At 44.0% G+C, this 21,481-nt stretch overlaps 1 protein-coding gene across 4 annotated transcripts in view; it reads right to left on the minus strand.

Moving 5' to 3' along the window:
- LARGE1 (LARGE xylosyl- and glucuronyltransferase 1) overlaps positions 1–21,481 on the minus strand; it is a 617,169-nt gene that overhangs the window by 295,629 nt on the left and 300,059 nt on the right. For all 4 annotated transcript variants that reach the window (XM_069585273.1, XM_069585276.1, XM_069585275.1 and 1 more), the window contains one exon: positions 5,866–5,989. In XM_069585273.1, coding sequence (XP_069441374.1) covers positions 5,866–5,989 — 124 coding nt within the window. The remainder of the gene's footprint in view (positions 1–5,865; positions 5,990–21,481) is intronic.

The raw sequence follows: 21,481 nt of genomic DNA on the forward strand, positions 1-21,481 counted from the left end.
GCATTCCATGTGAAAACCATGGAACATAAGAGAGACATTGTTCCATATATAGCAGAGGTTACATTGTAGCCTGGGCTTCCCTGGTGGCTCAGACAGTAAAGAATCTGCCTGCAATGCAGGAGACGTGGGTTCAATCCCTGGGTTGAGAAGATCTCCTGGAGAAGAGAATGGCTACCTACACACTCCAATATTCTTTCCTGGAGAATTCCACGGACAGAGGAACCTGGCAAGCTACAGTCTATGGGGTCGCAACGAGTAGCACATACATCAATGAGTAACTAACACACACCATAGCATATGGGGTTCAAAGTCACTGCAAACGGAATTCTGAGTTCAAGTGCAAGTCAACAGTGGCAATGTCATCCCCCAGTCAGGTGGCAGCCCACATTCCCCTCCTTTTCTTCAGATCCATCCCACCTCCATGTCTGCTGAGTTACATGACCCCGGATCTCACACCATTTCATTTGGAAAGGAAAAATCAAATAGCGGTCTCAGCATTTATTCACTGCCTAATCTCAGGGAAATATCCTTCACCTCTGTGCTTCAGTTTACAAAGTGCCTGTGAGATGGAGGTAATAAAGCTCCTCTTTCCACCCCACAGGGTGGTCCCAAGACGTGAGTGATGCATGCCACCACCTGCAAAGCTCCATGAAGTCACGGTCCTCATCCTGCTGCTCCCTCCCCTGGTGACAGGGGCTTCGTGTCCTGAGTGGGTGTGGAGGCACTCAGTCCTGGGAGCCTGTGGGTCTGGGAACTAGAAAGCCAGAAATGAACGAACCACAAAAACATCAGAAAGACCAATGAGTGTTTCACAGGCCACAGGGATGAGCATGCTGAGCGATCACTGTTTGCAAACCCGCACTAACCGGTCATTACGGAGAGAAGCGTACCAGTACAGCACAAACAGCTTGTTTTTAATCACACACTGATCCTTCATAATTTCCTTTCCCCATTTGTCCATTCTCCAGCACTGACAGACAGAATAAGGGCCCCACAGGAGTATTTCTGGGAAATGTCATTTCCAACAGCTATATAAAATGATTTCTCAGCCGTATTGGGGGAGGCCATCTTATGCGTCTGCTGTGGGTACCATCCGATACGTTTCCTGGATGCAAGTGCAGAATCAGCATGATTCCACGTCATCATCTGTCCCTCCTCTAACATTATCTGGTGGATGGTGTTTCAATACATCCCCTTCCTGGCTTACCTGTCATGGAAAGACGTCTGCCTCACGGCTGCTCTTGGGATTAAGGTGGGTTGGTACAGATGGAGACGTTTTCTCTGTGCTACTGCAGGGTCAGACAAACACCTGGCTGTCTGCCAGTGCCCTGAGGTACAATGGGCCTCAGGAATGTGGTAAGTCCTGACAGTGATCCAGAACTCCTTCCTCAATCTAATGTCCATTGACAGATGAATGGATAAAGATGTGGTACAGATACACAATGGAATACTATTCAGCCATAAAGAGGGCAATGATTCCATTTGCAGCAACATCAAGGCAACTAGAGATTATCACACTAAGTAAAGTTGGTCAGACAAATAGGCATCAAATATCACTTATATGTGGAATCTAAAATATGACACAAATGAACATATGTATGAAACAGAAATAGAATGACAGACATAGAGAACAGACTGGTTGCCAAGGCGGAGTGGGTTGGGGGAGGGACAGATTGGGAGTTTGGGATCAGATGCAAACTCTTTTATGTATAGAGGATGGGTAAATCACAGGATCCTGCTGTAAACCACAGGGAACTATATTTAATATCCTGTGATAAACAATAATGGAAAAGAATATAAAAAAGAATGCATATATATTAATATATGCTCAGTTGCATCTGACTCTTTGCAAACCCAAGGTCTGTAGCCTGCCAGGCTCCTCTGTCCTATAATTTTCCAGGCAAGAATACTGGAATGAGTTGCCATTTCCTACTTCAATACACACGCTCACACACACACACACACACACACACACAATTGAATTACTTTGCTGTACAGCAGAAAGTAACACAACATTCCAAATCAACTATACTCCAATTAAAAAAAAACAAACTGAAATCCTTTCCTAATGACTTTGCGTCTGTCTCTTAGGCACCCAGCACTGAGTTTACTGCGTATTCATTTAGCAAACATTTTCATAGGCCAGGCATCATGCCAGGTGGTAGGGATACAAGAGTGATAAAAAACAGAAGCCTAGCTCTTTTGGACCCTACACTTGAGGGAAGGTAGACATTTACCTGCTCATCACACAAAGGCATGAAAGTTTACACTCAGCGGTGAGTTTCCAGAAGAAACGTATGTGATCCTCCAAGAAGGTATAACAAAGCCCTATGAGATGATGAAAGCAGAGAAGGTTTCCTCAAGCACACAGAGGTTCAGCAAAATAATAGGGAATTAATTAGTGATGGGGAAAGAACAGACTCCAAATACAACAGACAGAAGAAATAGCTTGTGCAAAGGCCCCCAGCAGAAGGGAAGGAGCAGAGCAGCCTGGAAAATTCAGCAGGTGAGCAGTGGTGCTAACAATACTGGAAGAAGTTGGAAGGAGGCAGGAGCCAGAAACACAACTCAGTTAAGGACTGTACTCTCCATCCCAGAAGCACCAGGAAACCATCAAAGGTTTTACACAGAGGACAGGGATGGTGTGGTTGGGCTTTCCTATGGGAAAGTTGATTTATGTTACTGATGAAGAACAGATTCAGTAAAGGAGATGTAGGCAGATAAGAAGGGAAGAGACTTGTCTGGGGAAAAATCTCACATGCTTAGACTATGACAGTGTCAGGGGAGATGGAAACAAGCTTGGACCTCGAATGGTCAGATACAGAGAGAGAGGGAAAGGGACTCGTTGAGGCAGACTCTTAGTTCTGGATGAGCAGCTAAGTAGACGGTGGTGCTAGATATGCGGAAGGCTCAGGTCGGGAGAGTGGGCAGATCATGATTTAGGTTTTTCAAGCAGAATTATGCATAAATTATTATGACTGTTCTTATGAATTGTGGAAAAATTACATTTTACAGAATGCCTCATACTCATCGTCCTTACTGGATTCTGACAACTTGCCTTATGGGATACAGGACTGTGGGTGATAGACGTTTAAGTGGTAAGGAAATGAAATGCAGGTGGGAGGCACTTTGCGTTGCAGTCATGAGTAGAAGGCAGGGTCAAGGGCAGGACTCCAGAGACCATATCCTTCAGAATACATCACATGGCAATTTTCTTTTTATTTTTTAAGCCATGCAGTCTTCAAATGGATAAAAATTCAGTGTGCAGGCTTCCCTAGTGGTCTAGTGGTTAAGAATCTGCCTCCCAATGTAGGGGACATGGGTTTGATCTCCAGGCTGGGAAGAGTCCACGTGCTATGGAGCAGCTAAGCCCTTGCGCCACAACTATGGAGCCCACACTTTAGAGCCCGTGCTCCATAACAAGAGAAGCCACCACAATGAGAAGCCCATGCACCCCAACAAAGAGTTGCCCCTGCTCGCCACAACTGGAGAAAGCAATGAAACAACAAAGACACAGTGCAGCCAAAAGAATAAAAAAAGTGTGTAAACATAATGGATACTTGGATTCATGTGGGCATGATGGAGTCAGAACTCCAGTCTTTCCCAATCTCACCTGCCTCCTTTCTTCCAGGACGCTAAGAAAGTCTTGGGGTTCCCAGGGGCAGGTTACATACAGGGCACAGTGCCTTACCTTTCAACCTCCCAATGGCCCAGGGATTTCCCTGCAGGCCATACAGTTAAGAGCATTTTAATCCTACATTGCCGTGGCTACAAAGAGGAATAAGGGACTATCAAGAACCTGCCGCATCTCAGGCACTGCTGGGCCTTCACGTCAGTTATCTTATTTAATCCAGTATCTTGCTCTGTGTCTGGTAGTGTCCTACCCATTCGGCTCAGAGGTAAAGAATCTGCCTGTGATGTGGGAGACCAGGGTTTGATCCTTGGGTCAGGAAGAGTCCTTGGGTCAGGAAGGGAACGGCTACCTACTCCAGTATTCTTGCCTGGAGAATTCCATGGACAGAGGAGCCTGGCAGGGTTACATTAGTCCACAGGGTTGCAAAGAGTTGGACACAGCTGATTGACTAACACTTTCACTTTTCACTTTCACGGCTCAAACCCAAGTCAGACAGCTCTTTAGTGGCAAGATGGAATATGAAGTTGGGGTTTTTTTTGAACCACTCCGTGTTCTCTTAAAAAGCAGGGGTGGTCCAGGCTTACAGAGCACAGATTTGGAACCACATGAAGACAGAAGAAGCCGCCTTCTGTGCCAGACACAGCTCCTCCCCTCCCGTAGCTCTTCCCCATGGAACTGGTGCTCAGACCCTGGGAGACAGAGTGGCTTGCTTTCACCTTAATTAGTGCAGCAATTTGCTAAATTTTGTTTTTCCCTTTTTAAGAGTGTTAATCAATTTTAGCTCAGAATAGATTGGAATGGCACACAAATTGCCACGACAATCCCCAAATGCTAAATTCTCAACATCTCGATCAACCTCAGAGCCTGAAATATGGGAAAATCAGAAACTCTGGCCGGCATCTCAGTGATCTATTTAAAATGTTACGGCTCTGAAATGAAAAGATAATGGCTTTATGAGGTTTAGAACAAGCAATTTGCTAAAATCAGCCTCACGCCTAGGTGTTTAGTCCTTCCCAAGGTGACTGGAGATGGAGCAGCCACAGTTTCTGCAAAGTTACGTGTTCCACTAATAACAACAATTTGCAAAATCCACTAGCAGCACAGGGTAACAACCAATGCACCAGAAATACAGAACAGAACAAGACGTGTTCCCAGCCCCGTCCCCCATTAAGAAGGGTCTAAACTGAAGCAGCAGTTGGACAAGTGAACAGAGAAGATCTTCCTCTTCCCTGAGGGAGTCGCAGACAGATCTCAGAGCAGGTGGCCATTGAGCTGAGACCCGAAGGGTGAGTGGAGTGGTGACAAAGCAGCTGGAAGGGCACGTCGGACAGAAGGAAAGGCTCAAACACAGGAAGGAGGGCAGAGAGCCCAGAGGTGGTTTCTTAGAGCTAGGTAATAAGTGAATTTGCAGGAACGGCCAGAGACAAGACTGGAAGAAGGGTCTAGAGCCAGAAGATGAAGGGCGTTTTAATCAGACTGTGAAACTCAGGCTTGACGCAGACCACGTGGTACCACGGCAGGATTTCAAGTAAGGCAGTGATGTGGCCAAATGATCTTCATTTGGTTGCAACCTTCTGGCCCAACATAATCCTTCATATTTATTCCGCCTAATCTTGTGGGGGTTATTCGGCCACGCCACATGGCATGAAGGATCTTAGTTCCTCAACAAGGGATCGAACCTGTGGCCCCTGCAGTGGAAGTACAGAGTCTGAACCAAGGGACGGCTAGGGAAGTCTCTATTCAGCATAGTCTTTTAAAGCGCACTCAGATATATTCTCTCATTTGAGCCATTACTCCACGAGGTTGTTGTTATAATCACATTTCTACTCATGAAAAATCAGACCCAGAAAAGGTATAACTTTGTGTCTTATGACCAGTAAATGATAATACACAAGTTCAAACCCAGTCCCATCACACTCTGAGTTCAGTGCTGACCTAACCAGGTAATCAAATTCTCTAGATATCAGCCACCATGGGCCTCCTTTAGATACAGACCAGGCCAGAGGCCTCCAGCCTCCACAGAAACGCTTGCTGGTCAGAATTGCATAGATCAACATGTATCCTGTGCTAAAGAGGTGGTTACTTTAATGCTTCAGATAATCAAATCAATTTCAAGTGGCAAAAACCCTCAGGTACACCTGGACGTTTCCAGTTGGGAGTTGAGATTTCTGCCTTTGCTTCTGTCTACTAAACCATAAACAAGAAAAGCATGACTCCCTTCCCACCAGTACCTTGAGCTCATCAGCGTTGTAGAAGTCTACACGCACCGCTGGTACCATCCAGGTCTGGAAGAGTGTTGCCAGGATCTGCTCGGCGATGGAGTCAGCGATGAGGTGGAAATGGAGGGGGTTCCGCCTGTGGGCAGTGAGAGGAGGAGTCAGGAGGGAGAACCAAGACCTTTGAATTCTAGCCACAAAAACCCACTCCTACCAACTGGTAATATTTGGGTTCCCCAGTGCTCAGTGGTAAAGAATCCTCCTGCAAAGCAGATGTGGGTTTGATCCACGGGTCGGGAAGGTCCCCTAGAGAAGGGAATGGCTACCCACTCCAATATTCTTGCCTGGGATGTCCTGTGGACAGAAGAGCCGGGCAGGCTACAGTCTACAGGGTCATAAAGAGTTGGGCACGACCGAAGCAACTGAGCACACACACAACCAATCTGTAACAGCAACAGGGAAGGTCAACCAGGCATGTTGCCCAACCAGTGCCTGCTGGGGAGGTCAGGGGTGACAAGGGGAGAGAACATCTAATCCAACTCAAGATTTCAGAGACGTGGCAACTCCAAGGACCGGACAGGGTAAAATCATTGGTGACACTCCATGCAAGCCAACCACCATACCTGCTATTAGGGCATCTGTATTTCCAAAAATCATAGCGTGTGTACAATTTGGTCAACGCCTTATCTTTACCACCTGGATGTAGTGGCCTCAGTGAAGCATGTAGACAGAGGATGAGGTCTTTAGACTGGCTGTATGGAGCTGGAAAGTACTCTCATAGCACAGCACTAAATCCCGCCTTCTGCTTGTTCCCCTCCATGTCCATTCCCACCCCCAGGGAGCCACAGTGGCATCACCTGGGGCCCCCATTACTGAATATCAGCTCACCCTCATATGTAATATTTCTAAGGTCTTTATCATTCCATCTCAGTCGGCCCGCTGTCACACTGAGCCAGCACCCAAAATACAAACGAGCAGCACACAAGGGCAAAGCTTCTGATTCAAATGTAAATAGGTCTGAAGCCCAGATCTAGCATCTATGGAGGGGGCTTTGAACATGTCACTTATACCTCCGCACTGCCTCTTCATTGTGCACAATGAAGAGTCCCCTTGGGGCTACTGGGTCAATAAGATGGGATAAGCAGTACAATACTCGCTGCATCTCAACAACAAACATGCTGCTGCTGCTCAGTCACTTCAGTCATGTCTGACTCTGTGCGACCCCATAGACGGTAGCCCACCAGGCTCCCCGTCCCTGGGATTCTCCATAGAGGCTTGTGGAGAGGGGAGGAGAGGATGAGATGTATGGAATGAGTAACATGGAAACTTACAAGAACAGTGGAGTGGGTTGCCATTTCCTTCTCCAAAACAACAAACATAGGTGGGATAATAATAGACAGTGGAGCTGCCTTCTTGAGGGACTGCCAGGCACAAAGCCACAGTTCAACTCAGCAGAAATACTACCATAGATACCATGGTGCTAATAATAATAAGAGAATGCATCGTGGTGAAGGAGCACCTCTGAGAAATCTAAAGATGAGAAGGACTCCATCCCCCTGCCCCAATCTCAAGGAGCTCTTACCATTTAAAGAGATAGTTAAATATAGACAAAATTAAATATAAACAGGAGGTGGGATGTGGTAACAGCTACAACAGAAGACAAGGTTCCATTAGACTAAAGAAAATGAAAGGCGAGTCTGGACTGGGTCAGAAGGATGTGTAAGCACTGGGGGAAGCTTTATACTTGGCACAGGAAGCAAAGGAAGAGGGGACATGATCCAGGGAGAATAATAAGAGATGGAATGGAGCCCAGCAGGCACTGAAAGTGTGTTGGGACAGGAAGGTTAGCAGGGATTCGGGGGTTGGAACAGAGAAGGGGAGAGATGCAGGCATATAGTAAGCAGTGCAACAAACAGTTTGTACTTCATCAGCTCAGCAGAGGGAGTCACACGACCTGCCCCATAGCTCTCAACCCCTGTACAGTGGCTCCCCAGCACTGTTTGAAGTTCCAGACACATAAATGTCTTTCAACTCTCCCTTCCCCCATGCACTCTTTCCACCCAGGGCTTTGCGTTTGTGGTTTACTGGGTAGGAAATCCTCATGCATTTGCTTATTCTGCACTTACTGAACACCTGTTGATCACCAAGCGATGAGCAGGATGCTGGGACATGGTGGTAAGACCCACCATCCTTGCTCTCACATATTCCAGTCCTGTCCTCTCCGTCCTCCTCCTCCCTCACTTTCACAGTCGCCGTTCAGCATCTGGTTCTCTCTCACCCAGCCTTCACTTCTGAGGTCGGCCATCGGGTGCTCCTGGAATCCCTCCCTGATGACCCGTGATGAGGTCAGGGGCCCTTCCTAACACACAGTCCTCTCAGCATCTGTGCAATGCTTAGGCTGTCACTGTCTGTTCACTCGTCTGCATCCCTCCTTGACTGTGAGCTTAAAAAGACGAAGGATAATGCCAGTGATGCTGAGTCCCAGGGTGGAGCTCCATGCCGCAGATACAGTAAGAGTTCGATTAAAAAAAACGAATGTGAAATGAAAACCTGACTTCACGTCTAGAGAAGAGCAACAAAGAACGAAGAAGTAAAATCTTGAGGGATTTCAGAAGAAGAGATCTCGGATATGAGGACACTAGCGAGGAAGAGGAGGACAGCGGGGCTCCCTGGGCTGGTGGTGATGCCTCTAGGACAGAGGACATGGGAAGAAACGCAGCTGGAGGAAGATGGTGGGCTTGGTATTGGATACAGCGAATTGAAGGTGAGGGTAGCAAAGCCAAGTGGAGCTGGGAGGATGAGTCTAGACCTGAAGAACGTTATTATCCAAGGTCAATCTGCCAAACACATAATAGGTGCTCAAGGGTGCTGAGCTGAATCAGTGACTCAAAGAAGCCATCAGAACCACTGAACTTCTCCATGGTACCCACTGCCTGAACACAGCAAACTCTCCGATTAAACCACGTATGCTCAGGAGCAAGTGGTGTGCCTGCCCTACAGCCTTCCTGGAAGCTCTATAGGAAGCTGCCAGTTGCCATTGCTTCCTGAGGTCCTAAGAGATGACCAGAGGCATCAGGGAGTGATGATGTGCTTGCTCACTGGCCAGTGACTTAACCTGGATGTTAGGCCAGGGGTAACTTGTCACTCCTTGGAAGACAGAGGGTCCCTTTAGCCCTCAGTATTGGCACAACCACCTCCCTCTCCCACGGGAGGCACAAAGGAATCTTATGTATGAAGAATGGATAAATGTAAACTGTATAATTGTCAACTTGCATTTTTATCCATGGTGGAGGGATGGCATAATTTTAGATATGGGGATAACTATACCAAACAAACCAAGGTACACATCTGTGCTCTAACACATCACATTTTCTACACATCTGTATCTTTGCCTGTGCTGTTCCTTCCCCACAGAATTCTCCACAATGCCTGTGATTTCCTGTTCATCCCTTCAAACTGTTCGTCAGTCATCTCCTCTGTGAGTGCCTCCAATGAAAAGCTAACTGAGCACACAGCGAAGCACCGTGAGATCAAATTCAAACACCTGTATTCAAGGCAGTATGGTACTGACACAAAAACAGAAATAGAGACCAATGGAGTAAGACAGAGAGCCCAGAAATAAACCCATGCACCCTGGGATGACCCAGACAGATGGTATGGGGAGGGAGGTGGGAGAGGGGTTCAGGATTGGGAACACGTGTAACCCGTGGCGGATTCATGTTGATGTATGGCAAAACCAATACAGCATTGTAAAGTAAAATAAAAAAAAAATAAATAAACCCATGCACCTACGGGTACCTTATTTTTGACAAAGGAGGCAAGCATATACAATGGGACAAAGACAGCCTCTTCAATAAATGGTGCTGGGAAAACTGGACAGCTACATGTAAAAGAACGAAATTGGAACACTTCCTAACACCATACACAAAGATAAACTCAAAATGAATTAAAGACCTAAATGTAAGATCAGAAATTATAAAACTCTTAGAGGAAAACAGAGGCAGAACAAACAATGACATAAAGCAAAGCAAGACCCTCTATGACCCACCTCCTAGAGTAACAGAAATAAAAACAAAAGTAAACAAGTGGGACCTGATTAAACTTAAAAACTTTTGCACAGCAAAGGAAACTATAAGCAAGATGAAAAGACAACCCTCACAATGGGAGAAAATAATAACAAATGAAATAACTGACAGAGGATTAATTTCCAAAATACACAAGCAGCTCATACAACTCAGTGCCAGAATAACAAACAACCCAATCAAAAAATGGGAAAAAGACCTAAACAGATAATTCCCCAAAGAAGACTTACTGATGACTAACAAACACATGAAAAGATGCTCAACATCGCTCATTATTAGAGAAAGGCAAATCAAAACACTGCAGTGAGATATCACCTCGCACTGATCAGAATGGCCATCATCAAAAAGTCTGTAAACAATAAATGCTGGAGAGGGTGTGGAGAAAAGGCAATGCTCTTGCACTGTTAGTGGGAATGTAAATTGATTCAGCCACTGTGGTAGACAGTATGGAGAGTCCTTGAAAAACTAGGAATAAAACCACCATATGACCCAGAAATCCCACTCCTAAGCATATAACCTGAGGAATTCAAAATTGAAAAAGAATCCATTGCAGCACTGTTTATGATAGCTAGAACATGGAAGCAACCTAGATGCCCATTGACAGACGAATGGATAAAGTTGTGGTACATATACACAATGGAATGCTACTCAGTTATAAACACGAACGCATTTGAGTCAGTTCTAATGAAGTGGATGAACCTAGAACCTATTATACAGAGTGAAGTAAGTCAGAAAGAGAAAGATAAATATTGTATTCTAACGTATATATACAGAATCTAGAAAAATGGTATAAAGAATTTATTTATAGGGCAGCAGTGGAGAAACAGACATAGAGACATGAAGACTTATGGATAGACATAGAGGTTTATGGATGGGGGGAGAGTGGGGGAGAGGATGAGATGCATGAAAAGAGTAACATGGAAACTTACATTACCATATGTAAAATAGATAGCCAATGGGAATTTGCTGTATGGCTCAGGAAACTCAAACAGGGGCTCTGTATCAACCGAGAGGGGTGGGATGGGGAGAGAGATGGGAGGAGGTTTCAAAAGGGAGGGCATATATGTATACTTATGGCTGATTCATGCAGAGGTTTGACAGAAAACAAATTCTGTAAAGCAATTATCCTTCAATAAAACAAACAAACAAACAAAAAATTCAAATACCTGGCTTCTTCCCTCCACCATGAGGCCTCCAAGGACAGCGGCCATCTTTTCATTTCCACCCCCAGTGCTAGGCAGAGAGGCTGGCAAGTAACGTGTGCTCAAGAAACACCCATACAACAGGGAAAGAAAGCCAGCGCTCTCTCCTTCCCCATCACTGTTCACATTTCCCATAAGAAGTGAAAGCAGCTGAGGACACGCTTACATCAATGGTTCAGGGCTGGCGTTCTGCTCTAGAACATTTGGGTCGGAACCCTGGCTGCATTAATGACTAAGTGAATGCAAGCATGTGATTTCATCTCTCTAGGCCTCAATTTCACTTCAAATCGGGAACAATAATGTAAGTAAGCAGCAGTATCAATATATTGGCTAATTGTGACATGTGATATATATAAAGTGCTTAGCAAAATGCCTGGCATGTGGGTAGTATTTCAATACGTGTTAATAATTGGTATGGTCTGAATGTTCGTTGACCCCCACCCCAAATTCATTATGTTGAACCCTAACCCCTCGGGTGAGAGTACCAGGAGGTGAGGCCTTTGGGAGGTGACTAGGTCCCTGGGCAGAGTCCTCCTGAAAGGGGTTAGTGCCCTTACAAAAGAGGCTCCTTGGCTTGTTTAACACAAGAGAACACAGAAAGAAGTCTGCAGTCTGTGATCAGGAAGTCGGCCCCCGCCAGAGCCAGGTCATGCTGGTGTCATGACCTTGGACTTCCTAGCCTCCAGAACTGAGGGGAAAAAATAAATTCCTGTTGTTTATGAGCCACCTGGTCTGTGCTATTTTGTTACAGCTGCCTGAATGGACCAGAACTGTTATCAACATGAACTTATGAAACTGTTATTTTCTCTACTGCTTTTACATCACTTTTCAAATAAAGTATTTTCAATTAGTTCTTCCACTCATAGACGAAAAAATGCATTGAATGGATAAACACCCAACAAAGAGCTATCAAGCATCAAGTAAGGCAGAATAGGGATTTAGGCGATGAATGAGCTCAGAGTCCTCTCTTCAGGCAGCAATCAATGTAGCCGAGACAGAGAAAGAATACAAATAACCACATAAATGTTAGCACATAAGGGCTCTGTAACACTGGGCTGCACACACAGCTGCAAGTTTGGGAATAGCAGGCCCTCCCTGCTGCCCTGCAGCCATGTGAAGACACTGACCTGAATGGTGAGTAAAGGGATTCCTGGAGCTGGACAGTGAACAGCCTGCACAGCCGTACAGAACGGCCACACAAGGACACACACACATGTTCATGGAGAATAAGAATGAAGGAGATGGCCTTTCAGCAGTGGAGAGTCTAGGCAGTTTCCACGGATCATGTGGCAAGCAAACCGGACCTTTGGATGAGAAAAGATGAGGGAGAGAGAAATGTATCCTGCAGTATGTAACAGAAATAGGAAAAGAACAGAGGTGGAGAGGTTCATAGTGTGTCTGTGAAAGAACTACAGTCTTATTAGAGCAGATCATACAATGTTTATTGAATGCACACTGTATGCCAGGAATGGGGAGGAAAGAAGAGAGAGAGAGTATTAACAACAGGATGGGCCAGGGTATGTGAATTCCTAAAAACAGAATTTGATTCTCCAAGTGAAAGACAGCCAGATAAGGTTTATAGGGCTTGGAAGGCAGCAGACCGAAGCTGTAATTCAGAAGGTTAATCTGGTTATCAAGCAGAAGATGGACAGCGTGAGTAAGAAGAACAGGCTCTCAGAGGATGATGGTGCCAGCATTTCTCCAGGGTTTTTCCCCTCTTCTGCATTCTTCCTCAGGAATAAACCAAAGTCTCCTTCAGGAATACACTGAAATCTCAGCTTCTCAAAGAGGCCCGCCATGACCACTCCATCCAAAGCCCCTCTCCCTACCCATCACGCCTCACCCCACCGCCACGTTTGGTTTCTTTCCAGCAGTGGCTAGCAGGGCTGGAAATCTTCCCATACATCTACAGATCTATGTCCACCCTCCAGTAGAACACGAGCTGTCTAGGGTAGAGACTGTCTTATTTCACAAAGCACCTACTCTCTTGTCTACTCTCCCCAACCCTGGTGCCTAGAAAGTGCCTGGCCGCGAGTCAGCTCAGGGCTTAGCCTTCCCATCGGCTGTGTTCACGCTGGAGTGGTGTCCACAGCTGCCTGCACGGAACCACACTTCCTGCTTCCAGCCTCTGGCTCTCAGTTCAGACACCACAGCTCCGAGGAAGACATTCTATGGTGTCAAGATGCCCTTTCTCAGAGCCTCCCACTGAATTCAGGGCTCAAAACTTACACTTTTGCAACTGTTCCCTGTTAGATGGAGTCCTGGTACTGGGAACCACATTTTGTAAATAATCTTTCTCCCAGCTATCTCAAGAAAGAGGAACCGAAGGAGACATGATTAAATGCAGTATTATATCCTGGATGGGATTCTGGAACAGAAAACAGAACTTAGGCAAAAATTAAAGAAATCTGAAACAAAGGACAGGACTTTAGTTATAATAATATATCAATGAGTAATGAGTTTTATGTGCTTGGTCATGTCCGACTCTTTGTGACCCCATGGTCTATAGCCTTCCAGGCTCCTTTGTCTATGGGCTTTTCCCAGGCAAGAATACTGGAGTGGGTTGCCGTTTCCTTCTCTAGGGCGTCTTCCCCACCCATAGATTGGACCTGGGTCTCCTGCATTGCAGACAGATTCTTTACCGTTTGAGCCACCAGGGAAGGGAAGCTAAGTCTGTAAGTTAGCACAAATACAACTACCCAACCAGTACTGGTGGTCTGGATGCCTACCATTTATTATTATATGAGAAAGACACAAGTGTTGCTGTTGTTTAGTTACTAAGTCATGTTTAGCTCTTTTTGGGACCCCATGGACTGTAGCTCACCAGGCTCCCCTGTCCAAGGAATTTTCCAGGCAAGAATACCGGAGTGGGGTGCCATTTCCTTCTCCAGGGGATCTTCCCAACCCAGCGATCGAACCTGTGTCTCCTGCATTGCAGGCAGATTATTTACCTGCTGAGCCACTAGGGACTGGTTCATTAATTAAAACAAATATACCATAAGATGTCGTAAGAGGGGAAATGGGCTGTAGGGTTTTGGAAAATCTGTGGTATTCCTTTTGTAATTTCTTTGTATAATCGAAAACTGTTCTACAAAATAAATTTTATTAAAAATAATCTTTTCCTCAGATTTTAAAAAACAATTCCTTATAGATATAATCATCCAGTAATAGCCTATCAAAAAAAATAGAATAAAAGGACAAATGAATAATTACTAAAGAGATCCAAATTCCCTCATAGTGGACACAGTTACTTGCAACTCTGGCGTAGAGGCCCTTAGAAGAAAATGTGAGAGCGTTATCTTTTAATCTGGGGTTAGGTGATGGTTTCTGATGTAAGACATCTCAAACTCAAAAGAAAAAGAAAAATAAATTTGTCTTCATCAAGATTAAAAACTCTTGTGCTTCAAAGAGCACCATCAAGAAAGTGAAAAAGATGGCTACCAAATGAGAGAAAATATCTGCAAGGCATGGATATACCTGGTAAGGGACTTGTAACCATAGTATAAAAATATTTTACAGCTCAATACAAACACAAGTAAGCAGATTAGAAAATGAACAAAAGATCTGAACAGTCATTTCTCAGAGAAGACATACAAAAGGCCAACAAGCACAGGAAAAGATGCTCAACATCACTAGTCAGTAGGGAAATGCAAATCAGAACTGGGATACCACTCTGAAACCCACGAAAATGACTAAGATAAAAATAACAGCCAATAACAAGTGTCATTAAGGATGTAGAGATACCGGAACCCTCAGCTGCTACTTGTGGGATTATACAATGACTGTAGCTGCTCTGGAACACAGTTTGGCGGCTTTTCAAAACATGAAGCATAAAGCTACCATTGCTGACTTACCCGGAAATCCCACTCCTAGCTACAGGCTTGGCCAAAAAGTTTATTGGGATTTTTCTGTAACATGTTTTGGAAACACCTAGACAGTCTGTGGCCAATCCGATATCAACAAATAATATATGAAAATGTGCTCCCTCAAGAACTGCAGCACAAACATCCACACTGGCATTATTTGTCACAGTCAAGACGTGGAAACAACCCAAATGGTCACCAAGTGACGAGTAAACAAAATGCAGTAAATTATTAGGTAATGAAAAGCAATGAAGGACCGGCAGATGCTATAACATGGATGAACCCTGAAAAGATTATGCTACACAGGAGAAGCCCGTTCCAGGGAGACAAAGGAGCATGTGGTCCCATTGATCTAAAATGTTCAGAATGGACAGTCCACATAAACAGAACGATTAGTGGTTGCCAGGGGATGCAGGGGGAGGAAAGTGGGGAGTGATTGTTCATGCGGACGGGTGTTTCTTTATGAGATGCTGAAAATGGGCCATTGATAATATTAGATGGTGGGGATAGTTGCACAATTCTGAATGTTCCAAAAACCACTGAACTGTCCACTTTTAAAGAGTGAATGTCACAGTATGTGAATTACATCCCAATGTGTCTCCACTGGCCTGAGATGGAGAGTGACAGTCTAACCTATGAGTCTGGGAGCGGGAATGAGGTCTGGTCTACTCAGCTGTCTTAGAAGCTGTGTTGTATAAGAAATGATCTGCCTAGGTAGGAAAAGCCAGCAATTGTCCAGGTTGGCTCAGACTATAAGTAACCCCAACTCATGAGGACAAAAAAGTGCCCTCAATTCAAATAACATTCCACAATTCAGGATGAACAGCAATACAGGTGATATTTCATTCCCAATGTGTAATCCCCAAGGCTGATTTTGCATTTGGTTCCTAACTCAGGATGGTAAAATCGTTTTAATGCTAGAGGTCTGCAAATCCCCAAACCAGCCAAAGGTGAGGAACCTCCATCCTATTCTCTGTTGTTTGGAGGGAGATTAGCAAGAGTTAGACAGATGTTAAGAACATATTTATGCCAAAATGAGTTTCATCAACTGAAAATAATAAGAACTCATTCAGAAGAATCACAAAAGGAATGATTTTCTTAATATATGATTCAGTGTCTATTAAACAACTAAAATAGCCTTTAATATCAGTCCACCAGTTACATATGCATTCTGGGAGCTATGCTTTAAGCCCATGGGAAAGGCTTCTACCTGAATGGGCCAGCTTGAGTACACATCTTCAAATACAATGGGTTCCACATAGCTTGATTGGGGTTGAGCAACCCAGACATTAGGTCTCTTCTAATTCAGACCAGATCACGCTTTCCTAACAAAGAAGGAAGCAAGTGCATGCTTCGTCTTCAGCAGAGCCTGCAGATTTTGCTCATAATGAGCAATGCTCCTGCTGCCTCTGGTCTCCTTAACTGCTCCCCTGTTCCAGGCTGGGATGCAATAAATATGGTAATACAAAGAGGCAAAGATGATTAAACCTTAGCTTTCTCCCTGCTTTTCCTTTCTTATTTCTGTCAGGAATGTGTCACAGTCCCTATAAGGCAACCCAAGGTCTGTTTTTTATTAAAATATACAAGGACAGCTGAGTTGAATAATCCTTAATTATTAAGTTTACAATGGAATTGCAATTTTAGAAAAAGAAAGAGCCTGTGACAGCAACTCAAATGCTCAGTGAATCTGTTACACTGAGAGATTTAATGGAACTCACTGCAGGAAAACACAGAAGCCCAAATGAGGGTTTTTTGGTGTGAGCTCTTGGTGTGGGGGAGGACAAGTGGCCTTGATAATGTGGGGAGAATCGAGGACACCTCAGTATCATGTCAGAAGAGCTCTCCAGTGGAGAAGAACAGAGCAAATCAAAGACCTCATGGTGTAGTAAAAGCAGCATGGACTCCAAGGTTGGCCAGAGCCAAGGGTAGAACCTCAGGAGCATCACTTATTTACCTGTGACCTTGAACACAGGATTTAGCCTCTGAGCGTCGGTTTCCTCATCCATTTGTGGGTATGCACCTGTACATGGCTGGGATGAAAGTCAAATACAATGACCTATCCTTGGAACCTATAAACTATAGCAACTAATTCTTTTTGGTTTTACATGCATGACTACATAGCACACATCTTTTACCTGTTCAAAGATCTTACATGTCCTTGCTATTTCCTTCCCCCGAACTTCACTGAGGTATAATTGACAAATAAAAATTAGTGTATTTAAAGTGTATTATATACTTTGTGTTTCCAAAGTACATTAAATACTATGAAACATTTAAGGTGATATTTTTATATATGTCTACATTGTGAAATCATCATTGCAGTCAAGCTAATTAACATATCTATTGTCTCGTGCAGATTTTCTTTTCATTTCCCCGTGCATTTTCTTAAGTCTTACTAGAACACTGATGTTCAGTCCAGGGACTTCCCCAGTGGCCTAGCAATTGACTCCACATTCCAATGGATGGTGTGCAAGTTTGATCCCTGGCTGGGGAACTAAGATCCTAAGTGCTTCATGGGGCAGCCAAAAAAGAAACCCCACTATTTATACTTAATACTTCAAAAATACATAACCTGGGTGGGGGATAAAGATGGAAATGGATCACAGGAATAGTAACAATGTCTACATGGTCACCCAAAATGATGAGTGAAAATAAGAAAATCACACTCAAAACAGTAACTTTTCAAGAGTTCGGACCCTGAAGCTAGACTGTCTGGGTCCAAACCCAGCCCCGCCCTTCCTCTCTGTGACCCTGAGTCATAACTTCACATGTGGATCCTCAGTTTCATCATCTGTAAAATGGGGATACCAGTAGACCCCCTCATGGAATTAGAAGAACATTCAGTGAGTTGGTATCTGAAAAACACTCAGAACATAGCCTAACACAGAGTGAGAACTACCCTTCTATTTGTTAAATAAATAAAATACAGAAGCATTTCACATTGACTACCTCTTTGGATATTCACAACAGGGCTCTATGAGAGACTGGGGAACAAAACAAAGCTCCAAGGAGAAGAGTGACCTCCCTGGGTCAGCAGCTCACAGATAGAAAGACCAGAATCAGAACCTACTTCTAGTTCTTTGTTTTATTCAATCCTAGGTTCTTCCCTGCAGAATCTGGAAACGGCTTCTACAACAAGTGTAAGCCTGAATAAGCAATAAGACAATTAGAGGCAAATACTGATCATGAAGATGTTGTTTTATCCTTTCTGCTCTTGAGGGGTACAGATTTAAAAACACACAAAAAAGTTGCTTGATATGAAAAGCAAGGCAAACCACCCAGTCTCCTCCTGCCAACAGGGTGATGGAGCGAGCGAGTAAGCAGATCTTCCTAGCAAACAAATATTAACTTTTTACAAGCTGGGCCACCTTTCCAACCAGGAGGTAAGCACTTAGTGACTAAGAAAGAATTTTTTTCTCTGCTCACTTAAAGCTCAGTTTCCTTACAGAATAGCTATGTCTCCCAGTTTATCTGCAATTAGGATTGGAGGTACAGGTATTCCTCCAATTTCTCTTTAAATAGTATCCCATCCAAGTGACAAAGACACGATACTGTCTTATTTTCAACGAGGTAAACCTCTGCTCACATGTACCTTGCCTTTATTTTTTCTCATCCACTTTTTTCCTTCATTACAAAGGTTGCAAAAGGAGATGACCAAAAATGTAAAGAGAAAACAAAACCAAGGTCATTTGCACTTTTTCCATTCTGAACATACAAAAATTCCATTTTTCATGTATCTTTTGCTACTCTTTCACTTGCTGTATGTCAACCATGTAGATGTATATGTGTATGCATGACACACGTGTGTGCATGTATGTACATAGTGGAACCATGATAAGTGTGACTTCTTGAACTGTCTTGTCACTTACTTCATATCATAAACTATCACTTAGCCATGTTATAACATACTTTTTATAACCAATTAAGAATATGGTTTACTATAAGAGGGATATTCCATTATTTAGACTTACTGTTTAAGTATTAATAGAATTTTTAGGATTATAAGCAATATTTCACAAAAAATTTTCCCCTGATGTTGGGATTATCCATTTAAGGCAGAATGCCTTAATGTAGTCATATAGGGTAAACATCTTGGGCAATAATACTATGAACTTCTAAAAGGTTATAGCAATTCTTAATGCCAGCATCAGTATATAAGAGTGATCACAGGAACTTCCCTACTGGTCTGTCCAGTGGTTAAGAATCTGCCTTCCAATGCAGGGGATATAGGTTTAATCCCTGGTCGGGGAACGAGATCCCACATGCTGCAGGGCAACTAAGACTGCAGGCTGCAACCACTAAGCCTGTGCGCCACAACTAAGGATCCCATATGCCACAACAAAGACCTGATGCATCCAAATAAATATTAAAAAGAATAAAAAAAAAAAGAACTGTGCAGATAGCACTCCTTTCCTATCTTTTAAAATGTAGTGTGTCCACTATCATTAGGCATGCTGCAGAAAAATTGATTTGATGTAACAAAGCAAACCTTAAATGAAATTTTGCTAAAAATCTTGTCCGGAAAATGAATCTAATTACTGTAATTAACAGTGAAAGCCAAAAGAAGCATCCGGCACCACTATTATTATATTATTAACATTAGGAAGGTACTCCATTTGTCAAAGTATTTTATAATCATGTATTAGTTAATCCTCATAACATGCATTGGAAGCAATGAAGCTATTTATAGCTGGGCTTCCTGAATGGAATGTCTTTCAAAAGTCCTTTTGTCTTGATATCTCAAATCATTATGACCAGCATATCAATTCACAGAATCATTCTTATCTGTAGAATCCCAAGGGACTTAATTGGCTGCTCAGTTCAAGGAGATCAAGCAGGCCCTGATATGGGGTGCAGAATTTTCATATCACATGCTGAGAATTTGCTTTCTTCTCAGATCTCCATGCCTCCATGAAAGTACGGCCTGCCATAGGCAGCTGATAATGAAACCACTGCTATTTCCAAATTGAACATCTTTGTGCTGCAGCTCCTGTAGGAGGAAGAGTTTATACTCAATAGGATTCTCACAATTTCAACAACTACTGGAATTACTTAGGTTTGTACATATACATTATTGTAGCTGCAAGAGTACTTACACCCAATACTACCATAAGAACTTTTTATGATCTTAAAATGTGCCACAATTGAGAAAGAGCATAACTACCTGTAATCACATGATGTATGTCTGCTGTGCTCAGTAGTGTCCAACTCTTTGCGACCCTGTGGACTGAAGCCCACCAGGCTCCTCTATCCATGGAATTTTCCAGCCAAGAATACTGGAGCAGGTAGCCATTCCCTCCTCCAGGGGATCTTCCTGACTGAGGGACTGAACCCACATCCCTTGTGGCTCCTGTATTGGCAGGTGAATTCTTTACCACTGTACCACCTGGGAAGCCCAAACATGCAAATACTCTTCTTTAAAGAGTGTTTTTTTCTTTTTTTCCTCCCAACCAGGAAGGGACCTGAGTTCTTTAGTGCAGACAAGGAATAAATATTTAGTTGGCCAAAAGGTTTAAAAACCCAAATGAACTTTTTGGCCACCCCAATACATAAAGGCTGAGAACCACTCATCTAATTCAATGCTCAGCCTACATGATGGCTGGTTTCAAGCGGCAGATCAAGGCTGCAGAACCACGACTCCCCAAAACTGCACAGAAACCAGGATTGTGGGAAAAGGCTCCTCTTCATTCCACATTCCCATTTCCTCCTCGGATGTACAGCTGAAAGCACAGTGGCAACTGGACAGAGCTACCAGGAGGACCCAAGTCCCCTAGTGGTAACTGACCCTGTGACGTATTCATCAGTAGCTCCCACCTCCCTTCCCTGCTCCAGGAGGGCAGCCAACCCGATGTTTTGTTAACCTGCCAGCTGACTGCAGGAACAGGGCAGCCCATCAAGAACCAGCCAGGTGAGATCAGTACAAATAGCTGAGCTAGGAAATAAATGCTGTCTTTTACCAAGTAAGTTTTGGGGTGAACTGATTCCTAACTAACTGATATAAGCTAACTGATAAAAAAAACCCTCCAGTCTAAAGAGTGAAATGGCCTGCTGAAAATCACTGAGCTGTATAGTGGCCTGAATGTGAAGTGAAATAAAATTAAGTCTGGGTTAATAAGTAACTGGTTGAATAAATATGTCTTTAGGTTATTTATTAATGCAGGCTCCTCAGTTCAGTTCAGTTGCTCAGTTGTGTCTGACTCTTTGCAACCCCATGAACCGCAGCACACCAGGCCTCCCTGTCCATCACCAACTGCCGGAGTCTATCCAAACCTATGTCCATTAAGTCGGTGATGCCATCCAACCATCTCATCCTCTGTCGTGCCCTTCTCCTCCTGCCCTCACTCTCTCCCAGCATCAGGGTCTTTTCCAATGAGTCAGCTCTTCTCATCAGGTGGCCAAAGTACTGGAGTTTCAGCTTCAACATCAGTCCTTCCAATGAACACCCAGGACTGATCTCCTTTCGGACAGACTGGTTGGATCTCCT

Source organism: Ovis canadensis, chromosome 3, assembly GCF_042477335.2.
Source record: "Ovis canadensis isolate MfBH-ARS-UI-01 breed Bighorn chromosome 3, ARS-UI_OviCan_v2, whole genome shotgun sequence".
Lineage (NCBI taxonomy): Eukaryota > Metazoa > Chordata > Mammalia > Artiodactyla > Bovidae > Ovis > Ovis canadensis.